This window comes from Garra rufa, chromosome 2, assembly GCF_049309525.1.
Source record: "Garra rufa chromosome 2, GarRuf1.0, whole genome shotgun sequence".
Classification (NCBI taxonomy): domain Eukaryota; kingdom Metazoa; phylum Chordata; class Actinopteri; order Cypriniformes; family Cyprinidae; genus Garra; species Garra rufa.
This window is the reverse complement of record NC_133362.1, coordinates 25587017-25605319: the sequence shown is the minus strand read 5'-3', so window position 1 is coordinate 25605319 and position 18303 is coordinate 25587017. Positions and strand designations below refer to the sequence as shown.

At 35.0% G+C, this 18303-nt stretch overlaps 1 protein-coding gene across 1 annotated transcript; it reads left to right on the top strand.

Annotated features, from left to right (window-relative positions):
• Window positions 1-5453: 5453 nt before the first annotated feature.
• On the top strand, window positions 5454-17458 carry lgalslb (lectin, galactoside-binding-like b). The gene is made up of 5 exons (XM_073833953.1): window positions 5454-5698; window positions 6108-6194; window positions 6285-6373; window positions 9892-10084; window positions 12949-17458. The coding sequence occupies exons 1-5, from the start codon at window positions 5666-5668 to the stop codon at window positions 13090-13092; spliced, it is 546 nt and encodes a 181-aa protein (XP_073690054.1). The 5' UTR covers window positions 5454-5665; the 3' UTR covers window positions 13093-17458.
• Window positions 17459-18303: the final 845 nt, after the last annotated feature.

Here is an 18303-nt window from a genome sequence, read left to right as displayed (position 1 = left end):
GTTAATAGGTGGTAAAGATACATACGAGCAGTATTAATTAAGATATTAGCCTAATATTTCACCTACGTGACTGGAAATGATAAGAACAAATAGGAGGGTTGTCAAGATTCTTGCTCTGGAAATCCTGGTTCAGTTCAGCCAACCACAAATGCCTTTTGTTCCTCAGACAGTTTTTTGCACTCTTCTCCTTGATTTGTTAAAACTTTTGACAGTCTATAGTACTCCAGAATGTTGTTCCTGGTCCGACCGATTAGTACAGCCCAAAACATGACAACAATTTACCATTTTCAGCAGCAATATTCATCAAAATATGCACGTTTTGTTTACATTGTTTAATTCAGTGCCACCAATATGATCAATTTGTAATCAGGCACTAAAAAGGAACCATTTAAGTTCTTTCAGCCAGTGGGATTAATTGGGGTACTAAAGGAGTCCAGATTTAGAAGGCTAGGTCAAATAATCATAATTATTTGACTTTAAGTTTTGTTTAACCACATTCTATCTCTACTCCTCATCCACTTTTACTGTATAGAAAAGATGCAGTCTGGACATTCCCCTTAATTCATCTGAAACAGCATGTGGTTAAGGAAATGATGACAGAATGTTTATTTCCGAGTAAACTATGCCTTTAAATTGAATGAGAGGTAGAACGTAAACTGCCCATGCAGCTGCATTTCTAATTTGACTCTGCTCAGTTCACAGGCCATGAAGTAGATATAGTCTTCCTCGTTTCTGTGGAGGCAGAGGGAGAAAGAGAGGGAAGAAAGAAGAAGCCTTGCTCTCCCCCTCCCTCTCCTCCCCTTCTCCCTGTCAGGTTGGCTTTGTGCAAATATCTGAATGATCTTGTTCTGCTGTGACCACGGAGGGAAAGAAGCCACACCTACTCTCCGCCAACCACAAGCCCAGCTCAGCAGGCACACAAGCAGTTGCACGTTTATGTAACACACACACACACACACACACACACACACACACACACACACACACACACACACACACACACACACACACACACACACACACACACACACCCCAGCCCAAAGCTGCCCCCTCTGGCTGGAATTTGAATTGTGCATGACAGCGGCATCTTCACCCCTCCTCTGAAGAATATAATGCTTTATGTACACAAACAGTTGAAGTCAGAAGTTTACATACACCTTGCAGAATCTGCAAAATGTTAATTACTTTAACAATATAAGAGGGATCATACAGAACGCATGTTATTTTTTATTTAGTACTGACCTGAATAGAACATTTCACATAAAAGATATTTACATATAGTCCATAAGAGAAAATAATAGTTGAATTTACAGAAATGACCTTGTTCAAAAGTTTACATACACTTGATTCTTAATACCGTTTTTACCTGAATGTTTTTTTTGTTTAGTGATAGTTGTCCATGAGTCCCTTGTTTGTCCTGAACAGTTGAACCGCCTGCTGTTCTTCAGAAAAATCCTTCAGGTCCCACAAATTCTTTGGTTTTTCAGCATTTTTGTGTATTTGAACCCTTCCAACAATGACTGTATGATTTTGAGATGCATCTTTTCACATTGAGGACAACTGAGGGAATCATATGCAACTATTACAGAAAGTTCAAACTCTTTCGATTTGAAGATAAGGGTAAATTTAACTTATTTTGTCTTCTGGGGAACATTTAAGTATCTTCTGTAGCTTCTGAAGGGCAGTACTAAATGAAAAAAAATATCTGATATTTAGGCAAAATGAGGAAAATGTACACATCCTCATTATGTTCAAAAGTTTTCACCCCCCAGGTGCATAGTTTTTCCTTCTGAAGCATCAGTGAGCATTTGAACCTTCTGTAATAGTTGTATGAGTTCCTTAGGGTGAAAAGATGGATCTCACAATCATATAGTCATTGTTGGAAAGGGTTGAAATACACAAAAATACTGAAAAACCAAAAATTTGGTGGGGCCTGAAGGATTTTTGTTCGAATGTTTTAATGTCAGAATACAGTCTGTTATTGTTCTATTTACTGTAAAGAAGCTTTCCATTTGTTGCAATTTGGAATTTAGTAAATTCAATAAATTTATTTATTATGATTTAGCCATAAAAAATAATATTTTTGACTTGATAAATGTAAAATATAATAAATAAATCAAATCTATTACATTTATGTAATGAAATACTTTTTAAAGTTACCTGAAACACAAACAATGGCTGTGAATTAAAACTATAGTGGATACTATAAGATTTAAAGGCAGCAGATATACAGACTCCACTGGAGCTTAGAAGTGTCACTAGAATGACAGTTTGTGCCATATAACAGTGAGCTTATGCCGGGTTACATTTGTATCAAAGGTCACTGAGAGTTAATTATTATGAAGGACGCTGAGCCCTAAAGGATGGAGCCAAGACTGTCAGACTTGCTGGATTTTTAAACCTATTGCATAACACATTCGCTATCAGATGGTTCATTCAAATCAATTCGTTTTAAACAATTTCATACGGTGTGCTGCTGTGAATGCGTTTGTGATGTTTTGGCAGACATGTGACTGTACATAAATTCATGTGATCTTGTATTTGTGTCCGTGTGTGTGTGTGTGTGTGTGTGTGTGTGTGTTGAGGGGAAAGGCCCTGAGTGAGGAGCAGAACAGGAAGTAAGAAACAGACCACACACAGCTGCTACATGGAGAGAGTGGGTGTGAGGAAGTGTGTGGGAGCTTGACATTCACAAAAACACACAATAAGCCATATTCAGTGAGGGAGCGAGACAGATAAAAAGAAACTGATTTCAATATATTGATACAGGGGAAGCTGAATGAAACATCTTGAATATGACATCCTGAAGTTTATTACAAATGTTCACCAGATGTTTATTTCTTTCATTTTCGATATCCAACAGCATTAGTGGGTGACAGTTAATGTCAGTTGGAGGATCAGACATTGGCATCATTTGTGGCAGGTGGGAGAGGTGTCCAGCAGGCCCAAGCGGGCACGATCAGAGCATGGTGGGCAGTGCCAGGTCCGTCTGTGGTGCTTTCCGCCTGAGCAGGTGAGGAGAATGAAGCTGTGGGAGAGCAGTGCAGACCGACTGCAGCATTAACCTAATTACAGGCTGGCCCTGCTAAATAAACACTTATTAAATTTGCATGCTCAAATACACTTTTGGACAGAGCAGGTCACAGTGCATGCAGCCTTTTGCTGGCACCCAAAAGTCCACACTTTGTTAACGAATATTCATTAGTTCTAAAAGCGCATGAGGTAATGACTCAAAATACAATAAAGTAAAATTGAATTGAATAAATTAGAAAATATATAAAATAAAGTTAAATAAATATTTTGAAATATAACATATATAAAATGACATCCCCGTAACCCTGCACATAGGAAAAGTTGTTCAAGAAAAAAAAAGAAAAAAATGTGATTGAATAGGATCCAGCATCCCCATCACCCAGCACATAGAAAAAGTGGTTTGAAAAATAATTAAATAAATTAATAAAAATAAATAAATGAAAATTAATGTGTTTGAACAGGATTCAGCATCCCTGTGACCCTGGAAAAAAATTTAATTAAAATAAAATTAAAAAATAAAAATGAATGTGTTTGAAAATGATCAAGCATCCCGTGATCATGCATATTGAAAAAAAGGGGTTTGAAAATAATAAATAAAATAAAAAATTGTGTTTGAATAGGATCCAACATCCATGTGACCCTGCATATATGAAATGCGGTTTGAAAATAAAATAAAATAAAGTTTAAAAATAAAAATGAATGTGTTTGAAAATGATCCAGCATCCTGTGATCATGCATACTGAAAAAAAGGGTTTGAAAATAATAAATAAAATTAAAAATTGTGTTTAAATAGGATCCAACATCCCTGTGACCCTGCATATATGAAAGGTGGTTTTAAAATAAATTAAAATAAAATAAAATAAATTTTAAAAATAAAAATGAATGTGTTTTAATAGGATCCAGCATCCCCATGACCCTGCATATAGGAAAAATATGGAAAAAGGATAAATCATAAAAATAAAATAAGAATAAAAATAAAATAAGAATAATAATTAAAAATAAATAAATAAATAAAATAAAATAAAAATGAATGTGTTTGAAAACGATCCGGCATCCCAGTGATCATGCATATAGGGGAAAAAGGGTTTGAAAATAATAAATGAAATAAAATAAAAAAATGTGTTTGAATAGGATCTAACATCTCTGTGACCCTACATATATGAAAAGTGGTTTGAAAATAAAATAAAATAAAATAATACAAATTAATGTGTTTGAACAGGATCCAGCATCACCATGACCCTGCACACAGGAAAAGTGTTCTGAAAATAAATAAATAAATAAAACAAATAAAATGTGTTTAGAATGTATACAATAATAATAATAATAATGTTTTTTTGTTTTGAATGAATGTGGGGCCAGGGGGAAGTGGAATCCTTATATAAGTTATCTAACTTAACACCAACTTATTTTATGGTAAGTTCAGCCACCACAGAACCACTCTCTGACCAAAACCTCCAGCTCCAATTTAGTTGGTCAACTGCACAGTTAACAGTTTGTACCAAGGGTCAGGGTTTGTCTGGCCTAGTTGGACTTTGTTAGCCTCTGCTGGTGGATGCTGTAACTACACTAGCTGCTTCTGAAAAGCATATTTCTCCATTGATGGCCAGTCAAAAATAGCCATGTTCTGACTTTAGGCACAAACCACACAGAGCTGTAAAGAACTGTTGGTTTCTGGCTACGATTATGGTGCTTGGTTAATATCAATTAAGTGATAAGTCTTAATACGACTGAAAGGTTTTTAACCACTGAATGAAATCATCATGATGATGATTATGATGATTTGTGTAATATTAAGATTCAAAGCTACACTAATAATCAATATCCATAAATGGATAGTTATTAGCCTACGCAGTATTTTGGCCAAAAGCAACATTCTAACGTTGTAAATGCCTTAATGATTATTGCTTTAATGCTAAACTTCACCACATCTGTTCTGATGCACTCATTTACATCTTGGATGGCCTGAGGGTGAGTTAAATGTTCAGCAAATTATCACTTTTGTGTGAACTATTCCTTTAACACGAACACTACTGATATTAGGTGCCATTAGTGCCAAGTGCCACTAGGGGTCTTCCTTTCCCCGCTCATTGAGGGCGCACATTTCAAAGATCAGAAACATATTGGAACAATGTAAATTCTTTCACTCAGAAAGAATCAGCAAAATCCAACACAGCAAACAAAAAAGCGAAGCTATTTATATGTTTACCAGCCAACAAATATTCCGCCAGTATTAACAAAATACTGAATTATTACAAACAACATTACAAATTTCAGTGTCATTATCCCAGACCGTTAAGGAAAGAAAATCACCATGTTTTAAAACAAAAAGTGTTAAAATGTGGCCACTCATTGTTCTGTTGGTAATTATGTTCAGATCCAATGAGATTTGAGCAGATTAGGTTCATATGGAGGCAGGATTAACCTCCACCCGTACGATAATCCGCGTCAGCATATTTCTTTCACACGCGACACAATAGAGTTGTTTCTGAATTCGTTTCGAGAATTTCTGTTTGTTTTACAGTTCTCTTCTTGAACTTAGGCACCTTGCAGCTCCCTGTCCAGTCTGCCACTACACTGACAGATTCCAGGGCTGGACCGCCTTTGATAAGCATCCTATGGTATTTTGTTCAAGATGGCGGTGGCGAGCATGGAAAAGGACGCGATAGTAAGTCACAAATACCTCTGTAATCTTAAAATGCTTCAGCTTTTCATTAAAATAGCCGTTATTGTTAATAAAATAGGTATGTTTAATTTAAAAAAAAAGCGCTGTGGTAATCCGCATGCACCACATGAGATGCGATGACTCGTTCATCTCTCATACCTAGAGTTGAAAAAAATCATAATGATTTTGTTGAAATATTCGTACTGCAGACTTGGAAGACCGCAATGGACAGATTATATTAAGCCTTTGTGTAGCTCTATGTATTTAGTCCACATCCTGTTTTACTATTTGTCTTTAAAGCTGAATACAGATGTAGAAGGCGTGTCGTTTTATTGTTAAAATCTGCATGTGCATCTGCATTACAGCGCTTGTGTTTTATTGCTTTTTCAAATCTTCTCTTTCTCACCTGAAGAACATCGAAGATGATCTTCACCTTAATAATTCGTTTGGAGATTCTGGGCTTATCTCCCCTGATAAAGAAGACATCTCTCGTATTCTGGTAGAGTAGATGTTTTAAAACTCATCGTTGTTACCTTATGCTGTAGTTTCTGTTACATTCATGATTTTTGTTCTCCATCTGATATACCAGACAGTTCCTTTCAGTGGAAGGATCAGAGGTGGGATGAGGCCTGGGAAGAAAATCATTATAATGGGCATTATTGATCCAGAGCCAGACAGGTATGTTTTCATGTCAAAATTGAATATTTAAGAATGGACTCATTGTATCAGTTGCAAATAGTTACATCAGACAGAAGCTCTGTCTCAAACCCTTGTAGGCTTCCTTAAACGGCATCTATATGTTGTCCAGATAGGCAGCACTATGCTTTGAGAAACAAGCCTCTTGTTTCAGATTCCTTTGGGTTGTAGATCTGCTTGATACACACACAAAGGTGTGAGCACTGCTTAGTAATGATGGGTGTTTACATTAGTTGTTAAGCAAACAAATATCAAAACTATGAGAGCATTGGGTGTGTCTTGGAAACTTTACAGTTTAATATGTTGATCCAAATAATCAGTTGTAAATCTTTTGATTTACAGCTAGTTCACGTTCACCTTATGTTGTTCCAGCCTGTATGAGTTTCTTCTGTGGTAGGGTGTATATGGGCCATTCTACAGAATTTTTATGTATGCAAATTTTATAATATCCAAGGTACATTTCTAGTAATTGTGCAGTTAATTCTCATATTGTATTTTCAGAAAGTTTTGGAATACTTGTCCTCTCCCCAAAGTTGTCACTACCGAAACACAGTTATGTAAAAATTTAATTAGAAGGGTTATATTGACCTATTAAGAATTTGCTTGCATATACACTGTAAATATATATTTTTGCTATTTTATTAAAAAAAAATTCAGAGGTAAATCAATAACAATTACATTTTTTACAATATTTCAAATGTAAGTTATGAGATTTGTTGTATTTTGAATTCTTTGTAAAAGGCAAAAAGTTGATCATATTGATTTCAAAATTAAGGATTTAATTGTTTGAATATACATTGAACCAAAAACTATCATAACATCTTAGTTGATAATACAGTAGGGGAGAGTGGGGACGGTTGCAACACTTTCTGCATTTCCTTTAGTTTCTCAGAGACTGTTTGTATTAGAAAGCCGAAATTTTAATACAATAAAGCCGCATCTGTCAGCTACTCACCCATATTGCTGCAACATGTGTATATATTATAATAAACGTACACTTTACGCTTAAATAGACAAAGTGAAATGTTGCAACTGTCCCCACAATAGGGGACTGTTGCAACATTCAATAAAATGTAATGAAATCATTCTTAAATGTAATTTTGCAATTTCTTTATTTTATTTGTTCACAGTCACGGTCTTCAATAAGGTAAATTAGCTGTAAAAAACAAAACAAAACAAAGAATGGTAAATTAAAAACATTAAGTAACAAGTAGATTTTTTACCTATTCACTTAAAAGAAGGAGAGATAACTAACTGTTAAAGGGGTTCATTAGTATTATCATTATAAAATTACAACTATGTAATGTTATGGCAAGCTTTTATAAAAATTGGTATATTAGCTTGACAACATATCATTGGCACATGCTAGCTATGCCTATTAGAAACTAAGAATGCACAGATTAAAATGTTATTGTTTTTACAATTCGTCACACAAACAACTTAGACACTATGACCAAAAATCTAATCTTTAAAAAAATTTTGGGTAGAAGGAATGATCACATGTGACTGATTTCTTCCAGGATGTGCATGTGCAGTAGGAATATTATCACTGTATTTTATTCCTGCTTAAAGAAATGAGCAATGTTGCAACTGCCACACGTTGCAACTGTCCCCACTCTCCCCTATACTTTATTTTTGACAAAGCATCCCATGTTTCGGTTGTGACTGCACATTTTCTGTACTAAAATTGTTTATTTCCCCCAAACAAAGCTTCATGTGTTCCCTTTTGTCACTGCTGAAACAATGATGACATGTTTTGGTCGTGACTGTTTCAGTAGAGAATTTTAGATAATTTTAAAAACGACAATAAAAAATACAATATTATTTAAATATTTAATATTTTCTATTATTTCAATATCATTTTCATAAGTTAAACATTTAGGGGTTATGGTTCAGGAAGTACCCAATAAATTATGATTTCATATATATATTAAGTATACTGATATTTTAAATGTTATTGTGGGTTTCAGTAGATGGATCTTAGCAAACAACTAAGATTTAAATACTTCAATGCTTTTAAATGTGTTTCTTGGTTGTGGGACAGCAGTTTACACCAATTCTGTAGCATGGCCCATATACCTTTAGGGGTACATTTACTAACATTAACAGTCACCATTCATGTTGTTGCAGTTGCACTGCTGCTTCATTTATGCATATGCTTGCAGTTTTTAAAACTGACTGATGTCAGAACTCCAACAGGACTCTCTCCACTAGCAGAGCTGTGCTATAGAGTGAAATATTTATGTATGTTTTATTAATTAAATTAAGTATTTAGGTATCATAAGGCAGTGGAGCACCAACAGGCATGAACCGTATGAGAGCCTAAGAATGGGCAAGGCTGAAAAGATTTAACACTCGTTTGTGATATTACACTACTGTTCAAAATTTGGGGTTGGTAAAATGATTTTTTTTTTCTTTTAAATTGAAAAATGTTTTTTGCTCACCAAGTCTTCATATACAGTATTTGATCAAAATACACTAAAAACAGTAATGTGGATTTTTTTTTTGAATACATTTTAAAATGTAACTTAGTCTGGTGTTAGAAAAGCAGCTGTTACTCCAGTCTTTCACATGATCCTACAGAAATCCTTCTAATATGCTGGTTTGCTGCTTAAGAAACATTTCTAATGTTGAAAACAGTTGTGCTGCTGTGGTACCTTTAGCCTTCAGGATTCTTTGAATAAAAAGTTCAAAACGGCTGCATTTTGACGTCTTTTGTAACGTTATACTTTTTTTTTTTTATAACTTGATAAGTGTAATTCATCCTAGCTGAAAAATATTAATTTAATTTATTTAAATATAAATTTTTCTAACTTCAAACCTTTAAACGGTAGTGTATTTGTCTAATGTTTCTTTAAAACTAGTTCCAAAGTGTTTGTTGCGATTTACATGTATGCATTTGGGAGACACTTTTATCCAAAGTGACTTGCATAGCATTAAGGATATACATAATGTTCCCTGGGAATCATTTAGGCAATTCCAATTGAGCTCAAGGAGTTGAATGTGCTGGTGTTCTGTTTTTTGGAGTATAGTAATTGTTCCTGGCCTAAGGAGATGGAGCAGTTTGTTTAATTGGTAGTTTAGTCTTTAAATTGTAATTATGCAGCATTTTAATTAAGCATGCACATTATGGTCCTGATATATCAATGGTTAAGTGGTACTAATGTATAATTTGAGCTCAGGAATTCAGACTTTCTAAACAGACTGGAATTGCATTAGGAATGCACTGTGATGCTCATTCAGTGTGAGAACGGATGCCAATGCAGGCCTAAATTACTATGAATTCATGTAAAATAGATGTATGCTATTTCTCTGTAATGTGTTGGCACACAGTTTGTAATGCTTCATGCAACATTATTACCACTAAAGAAGAGTCATATGCTTATGATGACATAACATATGAAAATTATTACAGATGAATAAATCTTTAAAAATGAAGACCATTGCAGCAGAAATTGTCTGTTTACATGCTTAATGTTTGTTTTTGTTTTTTTGCACAGCTTTGACATCAGTTTAACCTGTGGCCACAATGAGGAGAAGGATGATGAGGAGAAGCTCACTGATGTGGCCCTTAAACTCAGCGCTCGATTCACCGAAAGGCAGTTCCTGAGGAATGCACGGCTTTCTGGGAAATGGAGTGAGGAAGAGGCACCCATAGCTTACTTCCCCTTCATCCCGGACCAGCCTTTTAGGGTAATGAGCTGAAACGCTGACATCTACATGCTCTCTAATCTGAGATCTCTAATCTGCACAAAGCATGAGTCCAGGGTTGTGTGCAAAACTGATGGCAGCTGCCTTGTTGCATTTATTACTGTTTAAAAGTTTGAGTTCAGGGCTGCGTTCTCCGATAACGTTGTCTCTTAGCGTGCTACGAAGACTCAAAAGGTACACCTTAACTACAGCTATACCTTTCCTACGTGTGTTCTCCAAACTATACCTTAGGATATTGCTTAAGGTAAACCTTCTTAAGTGCGACCTTAGCAGGTGCTGTCCACGGTGGAGGTGCTGAATAGGTTGATATCGATGCCTCGGTGATCGATTGTGCGCTCTTTCTTTCACAGCGGTATAGGTAAAGTATTGAGAAAACAATGTTTTTTTTTAATAAAGAAGCGTTTTAGAAATAGTACAAACTGCATTTATCGGGGCTCAATGAAATATGTACATGCAGAAATACATGTGTATGTGTTTCAACTTATTCTCATCATTTTGCGTACGAATAACACGACTTTGCAATAGCGTGTAATGCATAAGCCAAAGTCCAATTTTGCGTGCATATGATACGCCAATCCTTCCAATTAACTTCAATGGAGAGAGGATGCGTATAAATACCACGCATCATCTTTTATATAGATGATATAAAAGATGATGCGTGGTATTTGTATGCATCCTCTCTCCATTGAAGTTAATGGGAAGGATTGGCGTATCATATGCACGCAAAATTGGACTTTGGCGTATGCATTACACACTATTACTCTCCACGCACGGCGCCGTCTTTGATTTAAAACAAGTACTCACGGTCTCGCTGCCATAGCTATAAAGTTTGTGTAAACTCATCTTTCTTTATATAGACTCATAGCCTTTTCTGTCAAATGGTTCGCCTGCTGATGTGCCTCGAGATAGTAATTAAAAAAAGCTAACAACCATGGAAACTTTATTAATGAAAACACTTCCATACACTGGCCAGAACTGGTCCCCCGACTGAGCCTGGTTTCTCCCAAGGTTTTTTCTCCATTTCTGTCACCTGTGGAGTTTTGGTTCCTTACCGCTGTCGCCTCTGGCTTGCTTAGTTGGGGACACTTTCCAGCGATACCGTATACTATTTGAACTGAACTGGATGATGATATCACTGAATTCATTGATGAAATGCCTTTTACTGAAAATTGATTGTTTACAATAATGCGTTACTTACACACTATTGTGCTGTTTAAATACTGTGCAGTTGCTTTGACACAATCTGTATTGTTAAAAGCGCTATATAAATAAAGGTGACTTGACACTGGGTGTAGTAGGCTATAACAACTTAAGTATTTTATGTGTAAAATTTTAAAGTAAAAAATGCAATTTTAATACTAAATCAGATTTTATATTAAATGTTCATATAAAATTTTCTATTTGTAATTAAACTGCGATGTAAAAAAGCTTTTTGCGTGGTGCCCACTAGCGGTATGAACCGCCAGCAGCGGTAAGGTATAGCTAAGAGCGCTCCAGACCAACCTTACGAACGTATGACTTAAAGAAGGTATACTTAACTAAGAAGGTTTCGGAAAACACATATTAACGATAAGGTACTTCTTAAGGTACAACTTAAGAACGACGTAGCGTTAAGGTGGTTTCGGAGAACCCAGCCCAGGTGTTTTTGTTTATGCTTTTTAAACTTTTATTTATACTTTTGCTTTATACTTTTATTCATAGGGCATACATTAAATTAATTAAATATAACAGCAAATGTGTTTATAATGTTACAAATAATCTATATTTTAAATGGTTTTCTTTTGAACTTTGTTTTCACCAAATAATCTATAATCTATATATAATAAGTAGTATAATAAATTGTATGGGTGAATATTTTTTTTTTTTTATTGTGTGCCAAAAATCTTTAGGATATAAAGTAAAAATCATGTTCCATGGATATACGTTGTAAATTTCTTACTGTAAATGTATCCAAACTAATTTGATTAGTTATACGCATTGCCAAGGACTTCATTTGGACTACTTTAAAGGCAATTTTCTCAATACTTTGATTTTGATTATTTTTTTTATTTTTTATTTTTTTTTGCACCCTCAGATTTTCAAATGGTTATATCTCAACCAAATATTGTCCTATCCTAACAAGTTGATGTATAAATCTCAATTTTAAAAAAACCCTTATGACTTTTGAGCTCCAGGGTTACATATTAAAAATATTAAACTGTTTTAGAAACGCTGATAATATAAAATGTTTCTAATACACAAAATCAATTGACTTATTATAATGAGCGCATTATAATTGGCATATAATTAAAAATTCAGCTTTGCCATCACATAAGTAAATTACCTTTTTAAAATGTAGTAAAACAAAGTAGAATGACATAATAGTATTATTATTATTATTATAATATTACTGTTTATTGTATTTTGATCAGATAAATGCAACATTTGTGAGCACTTCTTTCAAAAACCTTGATCTTTTACTGATCCCAAACTTTTTAACAGTAGTGTGTGTGTATGTATATTATTGTCATTTTTTTCCCCAGAAATTATGACTGCTTCTTCATGTCAGTTTTTTCCTTTATAATGGGCAATTACAGAATTATTGCGTATGGCAGAGAGTTGTACGACCAAAGTGGGTAAAGATGCTTGAAGATAATGAGTGCTTATTGTTTGTAATTGGGGTTGAAGGCAAAGCAAAAAATGGGTCACTGTTTCCAAATGTTGAGCTGAGATAAGCAGTCATGCAAAGCAAGACAAGCACTTCCTTTCAGCACACTATCCACAATGTGTCTCAGTGACTGACAAAGGATTCTTTTGATTTGATCTCATTTCGCTCTTTCTCTCCTCTCCTTTCCCTCTTTATACAGATTGAGATCCATTGTGAGCACCAGCGTTTTAGGATCTTTGTCGATGGACACCAGCTGTTTGACTTTTATCACAAAATAAAGTCTTTGACGGCCATTAATATGATCCGGATAGTTGGGAGTCTTCAGATCACCAAGCTGGGCTAACTGAGCACACCTGAGCACGCGCCAGAAAGGACTTCTCACAGGTGACCGTCTGCACCTGTGCGTTTGCCGCAGCTCACACAACAAAGACATCACCAACATCTGCATTTTCACTTCTCTTTTGCCCTCTAACCTCACATTGTAATGATTTCTGAGTATTGTGTCATAACAGGTTGGTGAACGGTTGCAATATCAGATGTGTGTTTTCCAGTATCTGCTTCACATTGTAGCTTATTTGTTTAGCTTCAATAATTTTTCAGGGATCGCACACTTTGATATGCACTCTGTGGCAGTAACATACGCCACTGGGATTTAGCTGCTCTTCATAGACACTGCCAATGTACTTGTGCTTGTAGTCTAGCAGTGTAGTTTCAAAATGATCCAAAACTCAGGAAATCCGATAATGTTGATTTTACTTTATTTCAGAGTGATGACAAATTTACTTTAAATTATTATAAAATGGCTTTGGCTGCTAGAACACAGGAGTTCAGATTTAGCATTTGCCATTCCACCTGGGTTTAATTTGCTTTATTTAACCTTAATTAAAATATTTTGGAAGGAAGATGTTATTTTGTCTCTAAATTGTGTAGTAGGAATTATGGTAGACATTTAAATGGCATACCTTAAATTTCCTGTGTCTGCTCATTGCAACTATTAATTTGTTGGGAGATGTATAATATGTTACACTGACATATTGTGGAATGTCACATGATGATTATTTAATTTGAGGTAGAGGAAGATTTTATTTTTGGAAATGGAATCATCCAGTCATTCTCTTCCAAACCAGCACAGTATTTAAGTACAACAATATAATGGCAACCAAACCAACAAATTATTGCTTTAGGACACAGATGTTTAAATTACATTTGTTTTCTGTGAGGAATGACTTCAGTGCAGCGATTTTGCAAAAAATAACTCCGCTTATCTGTTTACATTTTATTATAAGCACCTCGTAAATGTTGAAGGAGCAGATATACCAGGGCTGAATTGTTTCTTGAATGTACCCTCATCCACTGATAGGCTTTGTGATATTGTAGCTGTGGGTGTAAAGTGAGTGAGCATCTTCAGGCGTCAAAAAAACTATTATTCTTTCCTCCTTTGTACTCCTATACTTAATATAAAGACATAGTTGAGGGTCAGCAAATTTCTTGTATTCAGCAGTGCTATTGAGCCCTGTACACCCACAATGCTGTCCACTTGATTGTCTTCTGCTCAACTTCCACATGTAGGATTGGATTAGTATATCAGCAGTGATTATTGCTACTTATTACATGACAATATTCGAAAAATACTTCTTGATTTGCGTTCATTTCATTCATTATAAGCATGATATGCATATAAACACTACTGTTCAAAAGTTTGGGGTCGGTAGGATTTTATTTTTAATAAAAAGGTTTTAGAAAGAAGTCTCTTAAAGGGATAGTTTACCCAAAAATGAAAATTCTGTCACTAATTACTCACCTTCATGTCGTTCCTAACCCGTAATACATTTGTTCATCTTCAGAACACAAATTAAGATATTTTTAATGACATCCGAGAGCTCTCTTACCCTCCATACACAGCAAGGGTCCTACCCTAGACAAGGCACAGAAAGGTAGTAAGGATGTCGTTAAAATAGTCAATGTGACAGTGGTTTTAAGACGCTACAAGAATAGTTTTTGTGCACAAAGAAAATTAAAATAACGACTTTATTTTACAATTTCTTCTCTCCCAGTGCGCTGTGGTACTCTTGATAATGACAGTGAACTATGCCACGAGGTTGAATAAAGTCGTTAGTCTGTCAAGGGGTAGTCATGGCCTAATGGTTAGAGAGTCAGACTTGTAACTCGAAGGTTGTGGGTTCGAGTCTTGTGTCCGTCAGGGATTGTAGGTGGGGGGAAGTGAATAACCAGTGCTTTCTTCCACCTTCAATACCATGACTGAGGTGAGACCCTTAACACGCTACTGTGTGTGTGCACTTGGATGGGTTAAATGCAGAGCACAAATTGAGTATGGGTCACCATACTTGGCCACACATCACGTCATTTCCTTTGATTTAGTTTTCTTTGCACACAAAAAGTATTCTCGTAGTTTCATAAAATTAAGGTTGAACCACTGGTGTCACATGGACTATTTTATCAATGTCCTTACTACCTTTCTGTGTCAGTTGCGTTGCTGTTTATTCAGGGTCAGAAAGTTTTCAGATTTCATCAAAAATATCTTAATTTGTGTTCTGAAGATGAAGTTTGGAACGACATGAGGGTGAGTAATTAATGAGAGAAATTTCATTTTTGGGTGAACTAACCCTTTAAGCTTACCAAGACTGCATTTTTTGATGGTAATTGCAGTAATAACAGCAATATTGTGAAAATTCAAGTTAAAAGCTTTCCCATTTTACTTCATTTTAAAATGTAGCTTATAGATGGCAAAGTTGAATTTTCACTCTGTGTGTTCAGTGGCACACGATCCTTCAGAAATCATTCTGATATGCTGATTTGGTGCTGAAGAAACATTTCTCATCAATGCTGAAAAAATAAGCTCTGCTTAATATTTTTGTGGAAACTGTGATATTAAGTTGTATTCAAAAAACTTACTGACCCCAAACTGAAAGGCTCAGCAGTGGTTCTCATCAGTCAGTATTATATTCAGTATTATGGTCGCTATTGTAATATTTTCTAATATTATGCTTCTACTCAGTCTGGAACACGTGGAAATGGAGGCAGTTATGAGATGAAGTTGAAGGGCTGTTGTTATTGTCTGCTTTACTGGTTGATCTACTTGACTGAATTTAATGTGATGGAATTATGCCATTATACACCAGAGAGTACTTCACACCAGCCAAAAAACATTTGCCCTCATCAACGTTTGATCAACATTGAAGTCAGAATATTTATTACGTCCGAGTGCAATAGGAAACTTCTATTAAGATCTTTAATCCATTGAGAAGGCACTCCAGCTAAATATTGTACATTTAATGTGAAGTAGGTGATTTTCTCTGCAATTGTTTGTCACAAACTCGTGCAGAGATCGTTTAATTGAGAATCGGTACGGCAGCACAAGCAATATGGTCCTTGACCACACATCTATCTGACATGTTGTGGCAAACGCACTTTGATATGACATTTAGCAAATGAAACGTGGTCATCTGGACCAATATGATACACTTAACAGTATTGCTGTTTAACTGCTAAATCTGTGAGTTGTGAGCTTCATTCTGTCTGGTGCTGTTTTAACGTTTAAATGTTGAACATTATGAGCATCATAGTCACTGATCAATGAGTGTGAACTTAAACCTGGATGATTGAAAAATGGGGAGGGAGAAATGTGCATTTACAAAAATAACAGGTGAGAAAGAGCATATAAGGAGAGAATGTCAATAGTGTTGACTGTGCTTTAAGAAGTATGTTATTAGATTTTATTAATGTGTTTAGCAGACGCTGTTATCCAAAGTGACTTACAGTTGATTCGAGATGGAACCAATTGTGCATTTCTCCCTATGATCCTACAAATATGAATATCCCCAATTACTGATACCAGTTCTAATGCTTCCGTCTTTATTATCTTGTATCTCAAAATTAACAGTCTTTCAAACTGGTTCACGTTTATGAGGGTTGGAAATGAATGTCCTGGTTGTAAACTATTGATATTAAGCCTTCGAACTTTGGATGTACATGTACTAAACGGGGCCTCTGTATGCTTCATTTTTTTTATATATATATATATACACATATTTTTTTGCTACTGCAATAATGTCTCAACACTAGAGTGTTTATTTGTTTGTTTGGTGTATGTGATATTTAGTCTGATTGTTCACTGGTTTCAGTTCATCAACATTTTGGTTGATTTCTTTATACTCTAGGTAGCATGGTACATTTTTCTTTTTCCTTTGGATTTTCCAAACCTAATATGTCAGTTCTTTTATTTAAATAGACTTTCAGATGTGTTTATGTATTTCTTAAGTGGCCCATTATTAGTTAGTGAGTTAGTTTGTGATGATGTTGGATGTAGTTGCACAATCATTTTCATGAATTAAAACCTGAAGAGTTGGTTCAGTGTGCTTTCAAAACTTGGTATTTATCAGAAATGTGCCTACTGAAATATGGCGTTGGTGTTTGGGATCTAAAATTGTATTATTACTAACGATTTACACCAACAGACTTACATTTTGAGTTGCACTTTTCGAAGAAAAAATGTTTTTTGGTAATGCACTTAATGTGTGATTGAAGCAAGTGCTACTATTGAAACTAATCCATAAAAAAACAAACAATAAATTCATAATTCATTCCAGAATCCCATGTAAAATACTTCAATATATGCGGTACAACTAAAAAGTAGCATTTGGTTGAAAAATGTATGTGTGAATAAAAATGTGCATTACAAATACCTAAAAGTACACTTGTGAATTTTTCTTTTATCTCTTCTCTCTATCTATCCATCCACATTTTTCTTCCCGTAAGAGTGGACATGACCATTTGAAAGTTTTATGGGTCTGGCTTCCGGTCTCATCTGGGTCCAGCTATTTTTAGCTGTACAAAAAGGCTCGTTTTGCTGCTTTATATTGCAAATTGGTGTGTTTTACTATGCTATCTTAATTATGAGCACACTGGTTTGTAGTGCAAACAGGTTTACTTAGTTTATTGTTATTCTTCTCCTTATTTCCCTATAGTGAATAATGATCCAGAAGTCCCACCCATAGGCTTACTTCTGCAAAAAGAAAAAGGTGGATATGTTAAATTCTGTTTTGACATTTTTCATCTAGATAAACATGAACAAGTTGATATGTGAATGCATTGTGTTTTGGTTTTAAAGGCAAGATTTTGTGAATTTTGTAACCTCCATGAGTTTTGGTGCTTTTCTAATGGATTTGCAGACTAATAAATCAGTCCTTACAGACTTTTTGAAGTCATTTAATGTGTCCTGTGTAAGCATTCAACATAAGCTTCACCTGACCTTTAAAACTGCTAGGCGGTTTGCCAGTGCAAACAAAACGCAAGACTGCAAACAGCATCAAACTCTGCAAATACTGTATATTGCAAGAATAAAGTGCCCTCTACTGGTTGGTTTCGTTTATTTTAGAATAAAAATATTTTACTTCATCGACTAAGTATAACATGTTTTAAAGTCATATTAACATTACGCACAAATTAACCCTTATGTTACACATTTTCTACTGGCAATACAAAAAAGGCAAAAGGCAGTGTACAGTCGTGGCCAAAAGTTTTGAGAATTACATAA